Source organism: Blennius ocellaris (assembly GCF_963422515.1).
Source record: "Blennius ocellaris genome assembly, chromosome: 7".
Classification (NCBI taxonomy): Eukaryota; Metazoa; Chordata; class Actinopteri; order Blenniiformes; family Blenniidae; genus Blennius; species Blennius ocellaris.
The window spans coordinates 21416184-21437719 of NC_137656.1; the positions used below are offsets into that span (position 1 = coordinate 21416184).

General features: G+C 43.2%; 6 protein-coding genes across 6 annotated transcripts; 1 reads left to right on the top strand and 5 right to left on the bottom strand.

Moving 5' to 3' along the window:
* Positions 1-551: 551 nt before the first annotated feature.
* On the bottom strand, positions 552-1947 carry LOC308132056 (uncharacterized protein). The gene is made up of 2 exons (XM_080498999.1): positions 1524-1947; positions 552-1292 (listed from the first exon to the last, which is right to left on the bottom strand). Exons 1-2 carry the CDS (start codon positions 1908-1910, stop codon positions 1125-1127), a joined length of 555 nt encoding a protein of 184 aa, XP_080355125.1. The 5' UTR covers positions 1911-1947; the 3' UTR covers positions 552-1124.
* Positions 1948-2822: 875 nt separating this feature from the next.
* On the bottom strand, positions 2823-6635 carry carnmt1 (carnosine N-methyltransferase 1; the record flags this gene model as incomplete). The annotated part of the gene is made up of 8 exons (XM_080498933.1): positions 2823-3657; positions 3742-3845; positions 4223-4336; positions 4527-4705; positions 5005-5145; positions 5370-5536; positions 6018-6231; positions 6499-6635. 8 exons carry the CDS (start codon positions 6633-6635, stop codon positions 3454-3456), a joined length of 1260 nt encoding a protein of 419 aa, XP_080355059.1. The 3' UTR covers positions 2823-3453.
* Positions 6636-7299: 664 nt separating this feature from the next.
* On the bottom strand, positions 7300-8933 carry LOC308132653 (serpin A3-5-like; the record flags this gene model as incomplete). Its single annotated transcript, XM_080499821.1, has 5 exons — positions 7300-7497; positions 7587-7734; positions 7852-8045; positions 8152-8222; positions 8309-8933. The coding sequence occupies 5 exons, from the start codon at positions 8931-8933 to the stop codon at positions 7300-7302; spliced, it is 1236 nt and encodes a 411-aa protein (XP_080355947.1).
* An 879-nt stretch (positions 8934-9812) lies between these two features.
* On the bottom strand, positions 9813-11549 carry LOC308132177 (dual specificity protein phosphatase 26-like). The gene is made up of 3 exons (XM_080499175.1): positions 11074-11549; positions 10368-10579; positions 9813-10210 (listed from the first exon to the last, which is right to left on the bottom strand). The coding sequence occupies exons 1-3, from the start codon at positions 11250-11252 to the stop codon at positions 10014-10016; spliced, it is 588 nt and encodes a 195-aa protein (XP_080355301.1). The 5' UTR covers positions 11253-11549; the 3' UTR covers positions 9813-10013.
* Positions 11550-12062: 513 nt separating this feature from the next.
* bag4 (BCL2 associated athanogene 4) lies at positions 12063-17489 on the bottom strand. The gene is made up of 5 exons (XM_080499177.1): positions 17276-17489; positions 15498-15617; positions 15081-15311; positions 14681-14950; positions 12063-13698 (listed from the first exon to the last, which is right to left on the bottom strand). Exons 1-5 carry the CDS (start codon positions 17384-17386, stop codon positions 13237-13239), a joined length of 1194 nt encoding a protein of 397 aa, XP_080355303.1. The 5' UTR covers positions 17387-17489; the 3' UTR covers positions 12063-13236.
* Positions 17490-18418: 929 nt separating this feature from the next.
* Positions 18419-21269, top strand: lsm1 (LSM1, U6 small nuclear RNA associated). The gene is made up of 4 exons (XM_080499696.1): positions 18419-18556; positions 18668-18736; positions 18875-18990; positions 20647-21269. Exons 1-4 carry the CDS (start codon positions 18511-18513, stop codon positions 20815-20817), a joined length of 402 nt encoding a protein of 133 aa, XP_080355822.1. The 5' UTR covers positions 18419-18510; the 3' UTR covers positions 20818-21269.
* Positions 21270-21536: the final 267 nt, after the last annotated feature.

Below are 21536 nucleotides of genomic sequence, written 5' to 3' on the forward strand. Positions count from 1 at the left end.
TTTTATACACCAAGGCCAATGACCTGTGTATATCATGTTTGTAAAACTGACAAGAAGTTGAATGTGAATGTGAAGGGGTCACATGGGTCATGAAATGAAAACCTTTCAGGATTTGGAAATGTGTTTTAGGTGATGTGTATTTGCTGGTGGGGAATCACTTTTCAAAACAACTTAACTAAACCTGCAATACTTAAATGATGAATGTGATAAATGTGTGAAAAAAACTAATAAATGCCTCTTTGTGTATGAGCAGAATCAAACAGAACACTACTTTGATCTCAGTGTGCGAGTATAGTATATGTAATCCTACTAAATGTTCCGTTACATACTTTACAATTGTGAAGTACATAGTGTGTCCACAAAGTGCTAAGCCCAACCCTTCAAATAATGTAGCACACATTAAAAGTCACTCCACCATGAAGTTTAATTTCCAACAATGAAATATGAAATAAAAACACCAATACAGCCTCCCAAAAAGCTTTCAATGAGGTGTATTTTTCATATAGTCTTAACATCTACCTAAACAAGCTCTAAAAAAACAACAGCGGGGCTTTGAGGCTCAGTTGGAAGAGCAGTCATCGCCTAATTTGAGGTTGCAGGTTCAATTCCCCATCTCCACATGAATGGATTGAGCATCTTGCCCGACTGCTGCCTCTATTTGTGTGTAAATGTGTGAGAGACAGTGTTACACACTTTGCGGAATGCTCAAGCAGTTAAAAAGGATGAGACAAGTAAAGGCTATTCACAATTCACTACTGCAAGTTTTCTGTGCAGGCGGAGTTAAGTCCTTCAACAAAATATAGGATTCTAACATGGAAATTGAACATGAACAAAATGTAGCAGTGACAGTGTGACATTAGATTGTCCTAAACAATGGATAGATCTCGGATTGACCAATGAACAGGAATCGGTTACTAAAGATTTCCCAACATCTCAGAACTGTTTGACCAGTAGTTTCCTCAAACTGTGAGATTTATTCACCAACTTTAAGCTCAATAAAACAGTGTCCAGCCCTCCGGCAGCCCGTCATTGCATCTCCACTGGATGCATTTCAAGCAGTCTTATATTCACAAAAATATCTCAATGAGACATACAGCTGACCGCACAAATTGCATCAATAATGTTCAGGTCTCCATGGCATCAGAAGAAGAGTCTTTGAGTTTTGTGTTGTCTTTAGTTTGAGCGTCATGACTTCGGTCCTCCAGCAGAGAAAGGTCGAGCTCGGGTAAGGGCACCCGCCAGTACTGGAAGGAGTTGAAGGCAGAGTCCTCTGTGTTTTTCTCTTGATTATCCTGTTGAAACACAAGAACCATTAGTTCAACAGAAAAGTGCAAATAAACAAACTAAAAAAAAGTAAACATTTTGTAACGATAAATTGAACAAACGTTGAGACCGCCATGAGCCATGAAGCGGGTAATTGCTGACATCTAGTGGACATTTACTATCATTACACCCACTTTCACTCACTGGCCTCAGCATCGTGGAGCTCACTTCCGAGTAATGCACTGCAGTCCTTAACTTACTTTATCAGCAGGCCCGTGAATATTGGTTTCTGAACTTCTGGAGTCCGTCCGAGGTCGTTTCGGAGGATTTGTGTCCAGGCCGGAGGAGACGCGTCGCTCCTGGAAACTTCCACCACCGTGCACAGTCGCAACAGCTGCATGCTTCCTGTCGTTGCAGTGCGTTGCTTTGCCAGGCAGCGTTGTTTTCGTTTCCACTTGGCTGTCCGGGTCTCCGACGTGACGCGGCCTCTTTCTGCTGCCCAACAAAGCGAGGGGGACCGGCGGACTTACGCCCCCGCTGGTTGCAGCCACGCTGTCCAGCGGCATGTCAAGACGGCTCAGGAGACCACAGCACCGCTTGGAGGAAGACTCGAAAAGCAGACAGTCCTCAGCACGTCTCTTTGCCATCAACGTCCATTCAACACGTGGCTGAGACAAGAAAGACCCTTATTTCTCTTCGGTGTCGAGGTGCGCACGACGCGGTGATGCGTTCAGGTACAGAATACTGGGTACCGGAAACGACAGGAATCGTGAGAACCAATCAGAGGGCAGCGACGCTCTCTGACCCCGCCCACTCCCGATGGACTTCCTGTGGCGGTTTATTTACGGCTCAGTTGGCGATTGCTTACAAAAAAAGTACTTTCATTGTTAATTTCTGTCGAACGTTTCTTTATTCAAGCAGTTCGCTCCACTGAATTCTTTGCATTCAATGTGTTTGTTTCTGAAGTGAAAATTTCGTGAGAATAAGGAATTGTGGGTGACTAAAATATGTTGATTCATGGGGACAATACCTTCTTGTCCAAAACTACACTTCCAATATTTAGAACTTAGCTGCATGGTTGTACTGGCGAGAATATGAGTTGGAGTACAGGCCTGGAGTTTGCATGTTCTCTCTGCAGGCTTGAGTTGCTCCGCACAGTCCAAAAACATGCATGTGAGGCGAGTAAGAATCTATTTTAGTATAAAATTATATGTGCCTGTATGGAGATTTGTGTATCTCTTCCTGCCTACTTCTCACGAAAAAAACAGATCTGTATCTACATTAGGGTTACTAACTCCCTGAAAGGCAGAAGAAAAAAAAATCTCAGGTACTACTTGTACCGCCATCTCATACAAATACTCACAGCTTCATTCCAAAATTGGTATTTTAATCTTGTCAGTAGTAAGTGATGTAACGTCTTGTTTTTTATATTTTTACAGCCACAAATGGCCAAAAATGTGGATTCAGTAAAACCAGACATTGATGTTTTAAAATTAAATGTGTCGTTTTTATTCCAAAGTGTGATTAAAAAACAAACAAAAAAGGTGCTGGGATTAATTTTCAACTTTAAAACAAGTTTGGGTTTTTTTTGTCTTTTTTACCTGAACATGTGAAGCCATACTAATGTAAATGAGTAAATATATTCATTGGCAACAAAAGTTAAAAGAATAGATTCCAAAGGCAAAAATATTCACAATACGCTCTCCTTCAACATGGCACACACACTTTCATGCAGTGAGTATCGATGAACTGTAGGTCCTCAATAGTTAAATTAAAAAGGATATTCATGGCTGACAGATCAAACAAAACCACTCAAAACAAAAGCAGCAAAAAGTGACCGATTCATCTCAAACTCAAGGTTTCATCCAGGGCTGTGAAATGTTTTCTTTTTTTTTTATCCCAACATTACAGACAACAGTACTGCTAAACTTCATATTACATTCTACATTTAAGCCATTAACAGGTGTGTATTCCGTCCAACAAAGAACACGGGCTCTGTAATTAAGCACAATGTTCCAAGGGAGCCATCTTAAAGAGATTTTTTTTTTTTTTTTTTAAAGAATACAACGTCCATTTTTTCCCCCTCCTGGGTCCATGTACTTGTTTTTTTGTTGTTGTTTTTTTATTTTGTCAAGTTCTTCACAAGTCTTGCTCTGCTAAGTTCAATGTTCATGTCACTGGTTCTTCTTGTCACGTAAGGCAGTCAACATCCTCCCGCCGCGGTGACTTTGCAGCAGACGGTGAAATTTCCTGTTGGTCGTCGTCGTCGTCGTCTTGACCGTTTGAGAACAGCTCTGCAGGTTTTCGAGCCACGAAGAAGACGCAGTCATAAACATACCTCAGCATCGACCGGTCGTTCTCTGTGTAGGTGGTCTGCATCGACGGCTTCTCCACCTGCAGAAAAATGTGAATTCCGCTAATGGCATGCGAAGGGAAAAGGTCAGATGTGAAGAATACTAATAAAAGTCCTCAGTTTACCTCAATGTTGAAGCCAAAGTTGACCATCGCAGTCCGAATGTCTTCGTAACTAAGTTCAATTGAGAGCTCGTTGGCCATGTTCTCAAAGTGGTACAGCAGCGGGCCTGAAGAGGTTTAAACACTCAAGTGAAGTCACGATTCACTTTAAAGCACATTGTGACAATCTTTTTATCTCCAGATCAAAAGTGGAAATCTCAAGGAAAAGAAAAAAGTCTTCTGAAAAGTGATGATTCTGTAGCTCTTTGTAACAGTTTAAAAGAAAGACGATAAATATGGAAGTAACCACACTTTTACTTTGTGACACACTGAGATTCATGTCACCGATTGCCTCATTTTAACTGGACAATATTATTCTCATTAGATTGAGGCTACAAAAATAAATTCCCAAAGATATTTAAAATTTTTGTAAAATATTCCAGCAAGATAAAGTAGAAGTCTAACCAATAAATCAATGCATATCTCATATGAATGCTGAACTCACCTAGGTTAATCCACACTCCCCCTGGTTTAAGAATCTTCCAGATGGTCTCCACATACTCTATGACATTATGAGCTGTATCAATAAAGAAACAGGTGGCCACACAGTCCCAGGACTCTGGCAGGAATATAAACATACAGAACAATCAGGCCTAAATAATATTAATTTATTTAGAATTTACTGAACGTTTCAGTCACTGTGTCCTTTGAAGAGGAAACTGCAGTAAACTTTCAAATAGCGAGGGCAACATGTTCATCAAACCAGATATTTTGTGTGTCTTCACTGGATAAAATACGTGTATTTTCACCTTGCTCACTGTAGACCTCCACAAAATCCCCTGCAACCATGGAGAAGTCTGAAGTTAACGGCAAACTCTGGGGATTGACGTCAGGGAATGTGATCGGCCGTGTTTGGTCGCAGGACTTCTTGTTGTTGCTGAACTGATGAATCCAGGGGTAGAGGGTCAAAGAGTTCACCGTTTCACACCTGGACGTAGAGAGCCCAACGTTTCAGCAAAGATCCAACGAAACAAGTGCTTCACATAGTGTCTAAAAAATGCATTTGAAATATTGTTTTTGCATAACATATATGCTAAAAGAAATAAGTGTAAACGTTTATATGTTAACGACAACAACAAAACGTCTGTAATTGTGAACATTTGGAAGCCCTTGCAAATACCGGATCTGATCGGTGTTAATTGTTGTGATTGTGGGAGGTCAATGACCGAAATGAACCGGCTGAGGCAACTAGAATCACAGGAGTGTTAATGTTCGTGTATTGATTACCTATTAAGAACAAAGTTTGAAGAAAAGAGCATGAAGAAACTCCATTCATTGCCCTGGCATATATAACCCAGTCGCGCTATCTCCCAGGCCAGGCGGCCCAGTCCGGCACCCGGAACCAGCACGCTCACCTTAGACACATCACTGACATAATAAAATGCACAGAATGCACATATCACATAGAAAACACAGAGTAAATATCACCACCACAACAACAACACGATTATTTGAAACTAAAGAATAAGAAATGTGTATTATTATGTGGTCATGCTTAGTTTTCTGTTTAAAGAAATAAAATAAAATAGGAAAACCAACACTATCTTTATACACAATGCCATGCAGGACAAATAAACATGAACGCTTCCTACTATTGGTCCCTTGGGAAGAGCCTTTGTATCTCTTGGATGATGGGCCTATAACAGGACTCCCTCTCAGCCCGGCCTGTGTCACTCCAGTCTCTGACAAACTGCTTTATAGTGGACTTCAATTTGTCCATGTCAAATGTAGAGGATGGACGTGTCTTCTTTGCACCCTCCTGGCAAAAGAATGGAAGCCAAATAAAAAAAAATGGGCATGGTAAATTTAAATTGCACAAACTGACTATGCATGAATGTAGAGTTTGTTTATTTACTTTACTGTACACACGACGGTAAATATCTTAAATCTTCTATCTAAATTATGTGTACAAATTCAATGCCGATAGTCAACCGAGTTTAGTTGTTATAACATGAATCCAATGCATGTGTTGTTAAAGAGAAGTATTTATAAGGAGGAACTCAAACCTGAGCCTCCATGTAAACTAAATGCTATGAGTTGATGTTTTTATTACTGACTGCAGTCATTTGGTCAAAAGACACCGTGAAAGAATCCAACACAACGCAAGCAGAGCTTATCATTGTCTGAAGGCTTTTACATTCCCTGCTACTGACATAAGTCACACTGAATCTACGTAAAGGTGCAAGAAACTCCGAGTATCTTAATGAGGTTAAAGAGTGGAAATGTTGAGAGAACTGTACCTGCTGGTCGAGCCCTACCCTCTCACTGTACTCCATGTTCTCAAACATGTGAAGGCTGTTGTGAATGATGGCCTGCAGCACCTCCTGGTTGTGTTCTGCACACTGGCTGATGCGGGCCAGGTTGGACAAAACGCCGGGCAGTAAATCCTGGTGGTGTTGCGGGAGACTGATGAACTGGCGCTCAGCGCGCTGGACTCGCTCCTGGACATGGAGCCTGGCGAGAGAGCAGACGGTTGGTAGCTAAAAGCTAACAAATAAACTGACGTCTGGTGAACGAGCTAATGTGCAATTAGCTCCCGTTTGTATACTCCTTGTGTGCTTTAACAATATGGTGGACTCATTAAAGAGAAAAGCGCTCAACTTAAACAGTTTTAACTCCAACCATTTATCTGCTCTGAGCTATTTTCATAGACTGAAATGATCGTCAACAGACACTGTCGCTGCCGTTTACGTATTCTCATCCAAAACACGTTTGTTCAACCTGTAAAACTTGAAAGCGTTGATTATCCTCCAGAAGTGCTGCCTCTCCAGCCTGGCCTCCTCCTCCGGGCTGTATTTTATCCTTTCTTTCTGGATAAACTTTCCAGCCGGCGCTCCCTCCTCCGCTGGTTCGGCCATGTTTGAAACAATCTCCATATCAGCCAATCAGATCGCAGCATTTCCTTCTTCGTGACATTTGCTGCTTTCAGCGTCTCAAATACAACGAGGCGTGTTATCGCCACCTACAGTGTGATTTATGTACTGCAACCAGTTGCTCCAAAAACGTCACATAAAAAAAAATCGAATGAAATACAGTTAAGAGTGCTTACCACTGTCCCAACATGCACCCCCATTGTAGATTCTATAAAATTCAAATCAGAACACACATTAAAATACAGAACAGCATCCAGTGTCTGAGGTAGGAGCAGTGAATAATATATTCCTTATAAGATTGATTAACTAAAAGTATTCTTGCCCAACCAAGTAAAATAACATACATCATTGGGGGAAAATTGTCAAAAATTACTCTTATTCATGCATGAAACCACAAAGCAAAAGATCACAAACAAAGATTTATTTAGGTGTTTTTTTTATTGCACATTGCATCATTTGTGAGTGAATACAAAGTTTTCACTTCGAGTTAAGAAAGATGTTCACACATTCTCCAAAGGTTTGTCAACAATAGCATTTAATCAGATAATAATGTTGCTGACAGACTTGAGTTAGGTGTTCAGTCACCACTCCTTTCAAATGCCGTTGTTCTTTGGTAGCATCACACGTACAATGTCCCTGCCCAGATTTACTATTCAGCAACTGGGTTCATGATCTTGCCCATGAAAAGATAGTCGCCTGTGTTGCGGTCAGTGATGACCACCATAAAGGGACGGTTGAACTTCATGACGGGGATGTACTGGAACGACGTAAGTGTGATGTGAATGCTTGTGGCAGCGGTCGCTGTGGCTCCAGCCTCGTCAACGTCCAGGGTTGCTTGGTGGGCAACCTACAGCACAATTGATAAAGAATGAGAAGAAGATGAATGGAAAACAGTGAAGACACTGTGGGTTCAGCCACACACGCTCTTTGTTTTACCTCTGAGACGGCCAGTTTTTGTCCCTCTGAAATGCCAGTGAGATCCGCACGGTCCCCAAACATGTCTGTCATTCCCATTTGAATCAGCATGTCATTCAATGAGTAAGAAGATTTGATGGAGAACTTTGGAACAGAGATATAATATCTCCTATATAAAAAAAAATTTGAAAAAAAGAAAGAAAACAAACAAACAATGAGATTTGAACTCATCATGTCAAACGTTCATATTAATATTATAAAATTTGAAAATCAAAAAAATGTCAACCTTGACTTCATCCACTTCAGCCATTTGGTGATATGGCCCGGGCAAAGAGCATTCTCCAGTGTTGCCATGTCATCTGGCAGCAGCAGAAGCATGGAGTAGGAGCTGTTGAAGGGAAGGTGGAGGACCGATGTGTTGATTGGCACGTCATAATATGTGTCAAAGCTGTCCTCCATATTCATCATCTGGACTTGGACCTGAAACGTGACCGTTACAACGGCTTTAATTTGAAGAAGACGCTGCACAATAATTCATACGTTATGAAATTTCAATCTGTACGCAATACGTCGTGTGTCTTTGAACCTTTTTGTTCTCATGCACATGGAACATGTCCTGCTTGGTCAACTCAGGCTCAAATGGAGTGGCCCACTTTCCTATGGCACAGCGACGAGCTCATTAAATTAGAAAATATCGATGAAAACAAAAGAACAAAGAAGTATTATTTCACGCAACCTTTTACCTTTGAAGTAGATATAGCTCATGAGAAACATGACGGTGTTTGGGTCCAGGCTTTCAACCAGCTTTTCAATCTTCCCGTGGGTCTTATCTGACGCATACTTATTGATGGTATTTGCACTGTCGGTGGTTTGAGTAAAGTCAACATTGAAGCCCTCTGCAAAGTATGACTGTTTCAGGACATCCAGGAACTCTGCATACGGCTTGAAGCGTTGGTCCATAAACACCGCCGTCCCTTCACTGGTGTCTTCAGGGGACATCTGGTTGGACCGTTCCAGGAGTGTGTGAAAAGCTCGGTCCACATCCGTTTGTGTCAGTTGGGAGTTGTTGAAACCCAAACCGCTGTGAAGCTGCTTCTGGGTCTCCCCCCGGGCTCCTGCAGACAAGGCAGCCAGGGCAACAGAAACACTACGGGGGGAGAAGAAGATGTTTTTGCCTTGGTTGTCAGCATGAGCGGACAGTTTCTTGTACAGCTGGAAGGCAAACTCTTTGTTGGCTGAAATCACGGAGGAGAGGCTGCTGTCGGCGGCAGTGTCTTGATCCCCCGAGTCATGATGTCCATGATGGTCAGCAGTCCCCTCACACACCAGGGCTGATAAGATCCAGATACCCAGAGCTGCACCTAACATGGCGAACTGAGACAAAAGTCCACAATTGTGGCATTGCTTAGTCGGCTTACACAATGTTTGCTATTACTAATGCACAAATAGCTGGAGGCCACCATGTCACGTTGAAGGGCTTGAGTGAGAAGAGTTAAAATTTCAGTTCCACAGGTTCAAAGTGGGCAGGGCCACTTCCAACATGTCACCAGCTTTCATGCAGCGATGAGGAGTGAGTATCATTTTAATCAGAAGCTCAATTAACTCCATGATGAAAGGATAACTGATGTCAGTTGAACTGAATTTGCCGGATGTCGTGATTGAGATTTTCTTTTAATGTCAAAGAAAATATCTGCCGATTGGAGCTATGATTTTAAATACAAATAATAACTCTGAGCCTACATCAAAGAAAAAAGGCTGATTAGTCAACAATTCAGTAGAATTGTTTACGATGATTTGTATACTGCACATATTGTGCATGTATTTATATATGATATATCAATTAAATTAAACATAAATGAAATGAGTGAGTGGAGCTAAACGAATCTTTTAAGTCTCTTACCTTCATTTTGCCGGAGCTTTTTCTTCACCGACCACAGAGAGAACAGGACAGGCCAAACCGACGGAGGGCTCGTCTTTATAAGATTGATGGAAGCTGAACTTTGGCTTTGTTTATTCTCTGTTGCAATGTCTTATTTGCCAGGCCAATGTGTTCTGTGTAATGATTCCCTTCTCTGCACATCAGCAAACTCAGGGAGTTCAATATCCAGAAACAAACTGTTGCTTCAGCATTGTACAGTAAAATGCTTCTATAAAATAAAAAGAGCCATAATGGATACTTATTATGATCATTTGAGATTTTTAATGTAATGCAGCTTCCATTTATTAAAGATTAACAAACTGGTAAAATGTAAATAAGTTGGATTATCCTTTTTTTATTAAGAGGAACACATGAACAAATTTGATGACACACAAGTATAAAAGCTACATGCTGTCACGTATTTTACTTCACATGAGATAAATCCATAATGTATCTTCATATTATGAACCCCACCCCACCCAAAAAAAGAAAAGAAAGAAAGAAAGGGCAGTAAACTTCTCAGGCGGGGTTCAGTAATGTCTGCCGAAGAGCTGGCCATCCAGTGTGACAAGCTGCCGGAGGAAACCTCTGTTGGGGATCACGCCCCGGTGGCTTTTCACAGCGCAAATAGCCTCCACAAGAGTCAGGTTCTGCTTCAGCATCAGGTAAGCCAGGACCAGGGTGGCAGAACGACTCACTCCTACATGACAGTGGACCAGCACTTTTCCTGGGGATCAGACAGAAAGACATGCGATGACATCAGTTCCGGTCCCGGCTGCATCCCGTCTCCACGCATGGCCAGATTTTGGTTCCGGCGCCACATGACTCTTGAGCTGGATCAATTCGGACACCAAATTCAAATCTTTATGTCGTCTTGCTCCTACCTCCTCTGCTCAGAGCGCTGTTGATAAAGTCTGCTGCTGCCTGGAAGTTAACGCTCATGTCAAAATTATAAGAGTCATGAGCCTCTATGCCCATGTAGGTGATGTTCATTCTCTCGTACAAATCTGGCCGTCCTCTGCGTTTACTGTGAGCTGCATTCAGGATGTGAGTGATACGATGGACAGACAGATCTGCCTGGTTCTCTGCACTGTGTCTGGGGGAGAAAACAAAAAAACAAAACACACCATTTTATATTTACTGACACAATATGGCAATACCAAATGATATATAGTCAGAACTGCAGGTATTTCGAGGTATGTGTCACGCATTTATAACATGCGTATTTCTCCATGATGGACTTTTGACTTGGGCGAGCTCTTCAGGCGTGTGAGGTCAGGTTTTTAAAAGATCCGAGACCCGAGAAGGCATCTGGGGAAACTATGGTATAGGGTCGCTACAGTTTACGCAAGCTCTCACTGTGGAATTGCAGAATGCGACGGCTCATGTTACTCATGGAGGTTTAAATCTGATTTATTAGTTGTTCCACTTTGTCTCCAACAAGCTTGACAAACCCTAAGTCTATGTAAGTGTTTATTAGTGGGGTCAACGGTGTTCACTCTGTCATTTAGCAAATATTAGTGAAGATTTGAAGTTAGGAAAGTACGGTTCACACTAGATTTGCATCAAAATATAAAGTAGATTACTTACTGGTCACCAATGTAAAGCCTCGGCCACACTTCATCTGCGTGACTAATAATGGCTTTCCCAGTGAACAAAAGCCTTTCCAACTCAAACACTGCTAATCCAGGCGAACTGAGGTCAATTTCCACTTTCCGAGGCAGGGGCTCATCTTTCCACGACGCTGGGAGTTTAGATCTAAACGACATTGCCTTTTTTTTTTTTTTTTTGTTCACGTAGAAGTCCGATTAGTTTGTTTTTGTTTGTACAGTGATTCAAATTGAAGACAAAGCTTTCCGATTTAAAACAATAAAAATGCTCCGTTTGAAATCCCTGATCTTTACAGGTCGGTGGTTTGAAGGCTGCTGCAAGAGGAATGAATCCAGGCGGAAACTCGGCAGCGACAGGAAGAGACCAGACAGGTGAATGTGGTCCTCAGATCCACTCGCCACAGGGTGTCCCGAGTGTTGTCAGGACATTTGACCCATGAATTAAATCCAGCCTGCGAGAGCCTCAAGCCTCCGGAGGCATGTGTTATGCTTTTGAATCAAAATAGCAATCTATTTAGAGGTCTGACTGCTGCCTGGCGGTGCATTGGCAACGGAACTGCACCACCTACAAAAAGTAAAACCAAACGTAAAACATTTGAATGAAATTGCATCCAATATGAAAAGGTGATTCATATATATAAAATCCAGTGCACAGGTTAAAAAATATACTGAAATTTAATGGGTTTTTTTGTTTAGGTTTTTTTTCTTCTTTCCCCTCTTCAGTCAGTTGATTATTTCAGTATTCATCAGGCAAAGATTCCCATCTTGTGTTGGAAACATGCATTACATCTGAACTACACACAACCAGAAACGTAAAAGAACAGGAAAATAAACACATAATGACAGATGATATTTTTTCTCCTCCCCATGCAAACCATACGATTCTATTTCTTTTTATTATTTTATTCATAGAAAACCATCCTTTAAAATATGGCACTGTTTTGTTTTGTTTTGTTTTTTTTTTGTTAAAAAAAAAAAAAAAAACAACTTGAGAAAATATATGTGCTACATAAGACAATGGATTGTGGTGCAAAGCTGATTTTGATTCAATATTTGTTCCAGAGAAAACAAAAAAAGTTAAACTAAATTCATCAAATTGCGGTGTCCAACATTGTCCACACCTTATATTAAACGGCTAAAGTTGACCATTTTCTTTCTAGAGAGGCAATTCAAGAGAGGGGAGTTAACTTCAAGTAATTCTTAAGCTTGTTCTTACCTATTTGTAATAACAGTGGTTCCTAGAGAAAAATACATGGCATTCATAAGTAGGTCTGATTCTAGGTCTGCGCTTAGGAAGCTGATTCATCCAAAGGATGGAGTAATGGGGACAGTGATCTTCTGGGGGTTCTTCACTCATTTGCTACACTCGAAGCTCAATTATGAGCTCGGAGATGTCAAGACTTCATCCAATGCTTATCTGATATTAAAGTGCATGCGGGGGCCGGGAGCACAAGTCAGAAAAAAAAAAAGAAAAGCGCCGTGCCTTCTGCTGCACAGATACAGAGATAAGGAAGTGACCTACAGGAAACTACATGTATTGAGATGATCAGGAGGAGGGAACAATGTTGAGAACATGCAAATGGAACGGCAAAACGGAATCGTGGACAGCAGAAGAAGTGCACATGTTGTTAAACGTAGGATCGGACTGAAGCCGAGCCTCGATCCTGAGGGACAGAATGATGATAATCTGAAACTCTTGTCGCAAATTAAGAGGCCGCCGGCAGTTGAAATGTGGCGCCGAAACGAGTCGTCTTCCAGTGACTCTGCCTGGCGTTATGCTGGCAAAGGCGTGACGGAAACACATGAGCTGAGTAAGAGTCGTGTCGCCAGCAGGTCACTCGCTGACGGCCACTTTCGATTTGTGCAGCCGTCAGCCTTCGCATCTAACGCCACCGTATCAGCCACGCTCGCACAGTACGGCTTCAACCACTGATTCCATGTGACAATAACTGCTCGGTCTTCCTCTGGGGTCCATGTCACTTTTATCAAGCAAGTAACAATATCATGGAGGTGGGGGTGGGGGGGACCCTAAAAGATAACAGCTACAAAGAGCAGGGCTAAACCCTTGACATGTCCATGGAAGATCTGGAAGAAACCTTGACTTGCTCATCCACAAGCAAAAAAGAAAAAATCCAAGTCTAAATCAGAAGGCTTTTTTCTCCAGCTGGTCCAGAATGGCCTGGATTCTCTGTACGGCCTCTTTTCGAGCTTGCCGGACGACCTCTTGTCCCTGAGTCTCCACCGAGTCCAGCACCAGCAGCTCTTTGGTAAGCAGTTCTTCCAGACAACGGTAACTCTTGTCGCTTTTTTTGCCAACAAACTCATCGACATCTTCATGAAGCAGGAGAACTCTGCCCATGACTTGTTGAACTTTCGCCAAGCCGGGGTTGTCGCTCAGGGGTGGCTGAGGCCCGGCGTGACCCGGAGCCGGAGACGGGGCCGAGGGCGAGGGATCGACTGGCGCCGAGTTGGGATCATTTCTGCCCGTTCTGTTGTACATTTGGGGAGGTGAACTTATTTCTGCTGGCTTGCCGTTGGGGGGGTTTGGGGATGGTGCTGGTCTTGGTCTGGGTCCCACTTGCGGGGCTCGCTGGTGCAGTTGGTCCTGAGTAGACATGGAAAAAAAAAAAAAAAAAAAAAAAGAAGTTGTACATCATTTCTTTTTAGGCAGTCGATTGTCTCAAGTACATGATGAGCAACATGCACAGTGTACTGATGCACGTCATGTATCAACGTTGAGGAGCTTTTTACCAGCATTATAAACACCACATGTTATTTACCTCGACCAATAAAAGTTGGGTTGAGAAGGTGCTGTTTTCGTCTGCGTGTATGTATTTCTTGGTATGTAGGTATGTCATTTTACCAACTTGTAGAAGCGACTCACCCGAATTGCATGAAATTTAAGGGACGATTTGTCGTCATCCAATGATCAATCCATTAGATTTTGGGAGTGTTTAACAGCTCACCGTTTCTAAATAAATCTAAAACTGCAAAAAAAAGAAAATCCCATACAAAGTGGATGGAGCTGTGTGGATCACACAGTGATGTAGCTGCCTGACCTGCCTAGTTAGCATTGATATGAGCTAACGGCTATCATGACGCTAACTCAGTTCCGGAAACAAATGTGGCGCTGGCGAGTTCCTGTTCTCGTTTAATAAAACAATCTGAAGAAATACAGTAACAGAATATCTTTAGTTTTAACATCTGGTGTTACTTCTTCTAACGACCATGTTGTGTGTTCAGATCAGACGTGTGGAAAGATTTGATGATACAATTCACACATTTCGACTTGAAGCAGCACAAATCTCCCGTCAAGAGTTGGATCTGATGTATGCAACTTGTGATTATTTTGAAAATCTGCGATCAAATGCTTTCATAATCTGTGTGAAAACATGAAATTATGCCAAACCCAACGAAACCTACAGAAAACTATCCCTGCATTCATAATAGACACAAATTAATCCAAATCTATTGATACCATTTTATTTTCAGAGGTTTTAAGCAATTGTGTTGTTTAATATCAAGTTATTTCTGCTTTCTAACAGGCTGAGCATCAAAACAAGAGGATATTGATTGTAGAGTTCTACCTTGGGCTGGTACGGCGGTGGTGCCCCAGTTCCAGTCCCGGGCCATGCTGGGGGATGCAGAGGACGGACAGGGTTGCCATAGTGGTTCTGTGGAGGCTGCTGACCGGGCTGCCACTGCTGCTGTGAAGGTGCGTACGGACCAGAGTGGCCCCACGCATCCGCCTGCTGGCCGGGATGTAGAGATTGGTTGGTGGGATACGGGGGATGTTGGGGCATCGCGTGCCCGCCTTCACTGTAGTGTGGGTATGGTCCAGGAGGATATCCGGCACCCTGAGGACGGGAGCAAAACGGATATGTTACATTTAGGAAAACGATATTCCACTATGTGGGGATAATTCTGATTTGGGTTACGTCTCAGCCGTGACGCCCAACTCTGGCAGCCGAACGAAAGTAAACTCACTCCTTGACAGTGTGGTCCAGGGTAGTGATGGTGTTGGTGTTGAGAGTGCGGCTGCCCAGACGGCCCACCGCTCTGCTCCGCTGGACAGCCCTGATTAGGATAAGAGCCTGGAGCAGGCCGCTGAGGGTCAGAGCAGTAGAAAGGGTTGGACGGATGGAAACCACTCGTTGAGTATTGACTCTGCGCCGGGCTGTACACTCCGTGGCCATTCGGATAACCTCCAGGCACTACCTACATAAAAGGCACAGAAGGGAAAAGGGTCACGGCCAAATGTCTCATTGTGATGATGTAAGAGTTTCAACTACTTGAAAATGCATGGGAAAGGTCAAAGCACTTAAGAGACTTAGGATAATGAGGTGATTCACACCTCCATCCTCGGATTAAACAGGATAGGCGACGTTACATAATGGGCTGTACCTGCGGGTTGTACTGTGGCTGAACGTCTGATCCCGAGGGATAGGAATTTGCATAGTGCCCCGCGGGATGAGACTGAGGGTACCAGTAGTGGGAGGGGTACCCTGGATACTGAGGAGCATCCTGTGAACGCAGGAAATCACAAAGGAAAGTCACATTTCATGTGGACACATCGCTGTAATCCGAGGGTGGAATTTAGTTACTATGTGGCATCAGTGACTCAGAAAACGGCACGCCTTAACATTTGTACAACCGCACACACTGCGACCTGCACAATCCTGCAGCATGTTAGATCATACCAAGACATGCAAACAGGTGTGACATAATCTCCCAGTGGGTACCGAATGCTTTTGTATATAATCATCAGGTATTGCAGACATTATCTCATCTTAGGGCTCCGAGTTCACCCTCAGCACAAACCAATCTGACAACTATTACCTCTTACCACCAGCAGGCCCGACCCATCGTACTGCTGCATTATTCGTCAGTCCACAGCCTCTATACATAGAGTTCCTTAGTGTAACGGCAGCCAGAACAGGGCAGAGGTTAATTGGTGATCGTCTGTCTCTCTCCGTATATAGGGTTAGGGTTAGGACTGGCAAACTGTCCAGGGTGTACCATGGCCAAAGGCTAACAAACTGTGTGCACATTGGATGCATGTATGAACTCTTTGTACACAAACGCTGAGACAGTCGGCGACCTCTTCACACGGCGTGACTGCTGTCTCCACTTTGGTGACATCAGCTCCTGTTATGCCACACGTTCATAACCAATAATCATCATTCTATTCAACTTTATTTATATTGCGCCAAGTAACACGGTCATTTCAAGGCACTTTTGCAGAGAAAATCCCACAATTCCACGTGAGGAAGCACCAGCGGCAGGAAAAACTCCTGTTTTTATAGGAAGAAACCTTTGAGGAAGGTGGCAGTTTTCTGCTATTCTGGATGTGGAGAGGAGGAAGAAGGAGAGACAAGGTCAGAGGTCCACTTGCTGCAGGAGACTTGAACTACACTAACACACTGCTGCATCAACCTGTGAGATGTGTTGCATCAAGTTCTTGCTGAAAATCATCTTATCAGTGTGTCCAACCTTACTGTTAAGGTTTTGGACTGTTTTACAATAACACTGATAAGATGACCTATTTGAAGGAGGAGGAGGAGGAGGAGGAGAGGGGGATTATATTTAACCTGACTGCACACAACTTTCACACAAGTAGGACTCATATTTAAAACACGTTGGCAGCTTTGTCTCTCCTCAAAGCCACAGATCTCCACCACCCACATGTCATCCACACTCATTCGTTCAGGTGTCACTCCTCCCGTGTCGTCAGAAGAGGAGTGTGAGGCTCGTGCTTTCCTCGGCTGTGACCCATGCGTGAAAGAAAAAAAGTAAACAAAGGCATTATTCCTCCCCGGTGGAGCCGGTTAGTCTCGGTGCAGCGGTCCCGGTGCGGCGGAGCGGAAACGGGCCAGGCTGGCTGGACGTCACGGGGGAAGGAACTCGGCGGCTGAAACATATCTGACCTGACACCGCCGTGCCACTATCAGCAGCGTTGTCACGTCCAGACGAACGTGACAAACTCGGATAAGGACTGAACTCGCCGTAACTCTTACATAATGGCAGCTAGCTCCTTTAGCCGTACGGCTAACGTTGGACGGATACGCTCGCGCGAGCCGCCTCGCGAAGTGTTTGTCTGCAAAAAAGTTGTCAAAGGAATAAAAGACAGAAAAAAGGGGAAAAGCAGCCCGGGTGTGTGTTTCAGCTGCCTGCTCGCTCACCATGGTGCCGCTCCAGTTGGCGTGGTTGTCTCCGGAGTTACAAGTCGAGGGCCAGCCAGGTTTCAGGTTGGGTTGCATTTGATGATGATGAGGAGGAGGATGAGGATGCATCAGCTAAGCTCGCGCCGCGGCGGCCGCCCCGTCACCTGTCATCGTCGACGAAACGAACCGTGAACCAGCAAACGGGGAGTTTTCCGAGCCGTCCCCCGGTCCCCGCCTGTTGTCAAAAAGAGCTGCCGTTCTCCACGGAGACTCAAATCGCCAGATGGGAAGCAGGAAATGAGTGAATGACGCGCAGCTCGCGCGCTCCTTCGCCGTCTTTCCTGAAGGAAGAGCTCGTGTCGAAGTGAAGACGACTCACTTCGAGGGTGTTTTCCTGCGCTGCGAAATGTCAACGCTGAGGTCTAAAGTGACCACTGTCCCTGCCTGTGTCACAACTGGACATTTTTTTTAAATTATCCAATTCAAATTAAATCAAAATGATTCACCCTCTATTGAACAAATTACCCCCCCACCCTCTGGATTATTATAAAGGTGTATTTGTTGAACCGCAGTAATCAAATTAATACATTATACTGTGGTCTGCTCTACAACTTCATATTTCTAGTGAGGGGTGCTGAAGTTTATTCCCACAGACTGCTGGTGAAGGGATGCTCGGTGGCCACCAATCGATTATAAAAATAAAAACAACCTCTGTGTTCACATGAGCAATTTAAAGTAGCCACTTGGCCGCAAATGTGTGTTTTTGTACCGTGACACAAAAAAAGTGTAGTGCATGGAGAACTGCAGAGGAGCACGAGCCACCAGGCCAGGCCCTAAATGTCACCTGACCTGAAACGCGTGTTGATTTCCTGCAGTACAGACGATCTTTGTCATCGCGCGCACGTCACGCAGCGCGATTAGCCAATGAGGACAAACTTGATAAAAAAATGTTTTAAATTATTATTACTTTTGCAACAATATCTAAAAAAAAAAAAAACGTGATCGTTTAAAAACGAACCATCGCTTTTTATTTCGAGAGGCCGTCCTTGAGCGGAGGTTTTCTAGAAAATGCCGAATAAAAATGTCGCGCGTCAGAAGCGCACGAAGGGTTAAACACTTACAGGAAGTCGATCCTGGGCACGTATAAAGACGCTTCCTGTGCTCCACTTGAAAGAAACATGTTTTGAAACATTCATGGCTTGACGATACACAAAAAGATCAGCGACTGCACGTGAATCGAACCGCAGCCCAAGATGAACTACGTACCAGGGACTGCGAGCCTCATCGACGACATCGACAGTGAGTTTTTTATGGAGGATCGAGTCCTCAGTGTGCGAAGATCTGCCATCGTGTCGGACACATTGAAATCCCGGGTTGAACTTGTGATTTAACGTGAATGTGTTCCTGCAGAGAAACACTTGGTGCTGCTCCGGGATGGCAGGACTCTGATCGGTTACCTGAGAAGCATTGATCAGTTTGGTACAACTTGATTCATTGTTCACAGCTTGGGTTTTTTCTTTTCTTTTCTCCCTCAACGCGGTTTTATTTGAGGGCACAATTAACCTCCTAATCCCCAGTCTTTTGGGTTTAATTTGTGGTTTGTCTCTTTTCCACCAGCCAATTTAGTTTTCCACCAGACGGTTGAGCGCATCCACGTGGGTAAAAAGTTTGGTGACATCCCCAGAGGAATCTTCATCGTGAGAGGAGAAAATGTGGTGCTGCTCGGAGAGATAGTAAGTCCAAGCTGAGATCCATCACCAGTAATCGTGCTGATACGTTGCCAGTGGCATCTTGGCTCACGTCAAAAACAAATCATTGACTCTCAAATCCATTTCTTCAAGCGTCTCATCCAGACGTTCTGAGTCAGAGTGGGCTTGCTGGTTAGTTTTGCATTATTTTGCCGGTTTGCATTCGGATTATTTTTAATTGGAGACTCTGAAAGTGAGTGTTTGTCTTGTGATGGACTGGTGGTGTGTTCAGGGTGAACCCTTGTTTTCCATGGAGTCAACTGGGATTGGCTCCAGGTCCCCCTGTTGGATATGATGCATGGGTGGATCTTATAAACGTTTTGGTTGTAATTCAACCTTTTGTTTTTCTTCCCGGGTCTGCCAGACGGATTATCTCCATAAATAAGTCTCAATAATCCATATAATGAAATGGATGAGTAAGGAAGGTGACTTCATTATGGAATGAAAGTGCTTATCATAAAGTGGCAGCAAAGTAGGTCAAATTAAACATGGATACAATTTAGAGTCACCTTCCTTGTTTAAAAACATTTGAGCTTGCTTGAAAACCAAAAGTATTGTAGAAATGCTCAGCAAAGGGGCTGTGCTAGAAGTTTTATAGTCAGAGTACATTTTGGAGCACGCCTGGATTGATTTGAAAACCTGACTCATCACTTCCTCTTTATATTGTTACATGCTTTATTAACAAGGATGCACTTTAATATTAATCTAGGTTTAATACTTCTGGAGCGTACATGAGGATTATAGAGACACACCGATATGATTTCCCCTCGTCATGTTCCCTCTTTAATGTTATGCATATAACGCTGACATATGACCTTCTTGGCGAACATGGAGCCGTCATGACTCATGAGCCGAGACTAATCTCCCTCAATGAATATGCATAATGCATTCAGTCACAAATCTGTGTTTCAGACTGCAGTGCCGTCTCAGTCTGTGAAGATCGTTGGCATGTTGAGGGTCCCGGTTTGAGCTGTGCTGCAGATGATGACTTGAAACAAGTTAATAGCAGGCGCTGCCGTACTGTTTCCAGGCTTTGACATGATTAATGTTCATGTTGTCTCTGTTTGGCTCACTTGTGGTGTGGGTTTTAATCTTGATTTGGGTCTATTTGAATAATGGACAAATTGTTCAGCATGCTTTGCAGCACTGTATTTAGTGTGGCTGCCAGTGAGCGAGGTGAATTCATGAATTATGTGTTGAAGGCTGCAAAAAAAAATAAAAAATTTCGACTAAGTGTGAAGACATCGTGGCCGATTAGAAATCTTCCACCACACCGAGCTGAAGCTTACTTACATTGTTGCATTTTCTGTTGTCAAATTCAAAGGAATAATATAATAGTTGAAATTGCACATTTTCTTCCCCCTCAACTAATAATCCAGTTGATCAGGCTTTTGAAAAATATCCTTTTCATCAAACAAGAGTTTTTCAGAATTAAGCCGTCTGTTGTACTGCAAATGAAGGATGTGGATATTATTTTAAGATGTAAAATGCCATAATTTTTAGTCACTCCAGATTCAATATTTCATCTGGCAGCTTTACCAAGCATGTGATTGTGTTAAAGCCAGAGGCATTCAACTGTAAAGGGGTAATGATGTATGATGCGACGACTTTCATCCACTGTGCTCTTGTCTCTGCTTGTAGGATGTGGATAAACCCTGCGACACGGTTCTGCAGCAGGTTTCCATCGAGGAGATTCTGGAGGAGCAGCGGTTGCAGCAGCAAGCGAAGCAGGAGACGGAGAAAGTCAAAATGCAGGTCCTGAAGGACCGAGGCCTTTCTATACCAAAAGCTGATAACTTGGATGAATACTAACTCGGCCTTTCTCTTGTTTCTATCAGACTGTTTTATGTTGACACACACCTGTTTATTTTTGTTTTAGTTTTTTTTTTTTTTTTTTTTTCCCCAGAATGATGCATCATGCAGCCTCTTTACACTTGTTTACTGTATTGATTTGAATTGTATGGAAAAAATAATTGTGATCGCCTTCAGTTCTGCACTCAATGAGAGAAGAGTGTGTAAAAAAAAACAAAACATGTTTCTGAGATCACTATGTTGGGGGAATTTAGCAGTTGTTTTACAGCAGCACTTTGTATTTTGTCACAATATTGTAGTGGGTTGTTTTATTTGGAGATGTGTGAATCTGCTATTGACAAGATGACTGCTGCTTTGGTCCATTAAAAGAGTTTAGTTTTTCACTGTGGAACGTCTGCTTGGAGAGTATATGTGGCATTGCATCATTTCCCCATGTTGTTACTCTCATTTTAATTAAAAGGTGAACCTGTCTGGTTCGATGTGGACCCTTCTGGACAGTAAGGCCACTTTGCATGCTGCATTCTGACTCCAGAGTTGTGCATTTATTGTACCATCGAAGAGCGAAGGGCGTCGTTCACTGTGCTAAGTCCACTCAGGCAGGCTGAATGTCACTACATCAGACGGCCTCATGTCCCATTTACAGACGAGAGGGTGTCCAGAGGAATTGATCCCATCTGCTTTCATCGGTCAATAAGCATGTTGATTGCTTGAACTGATGC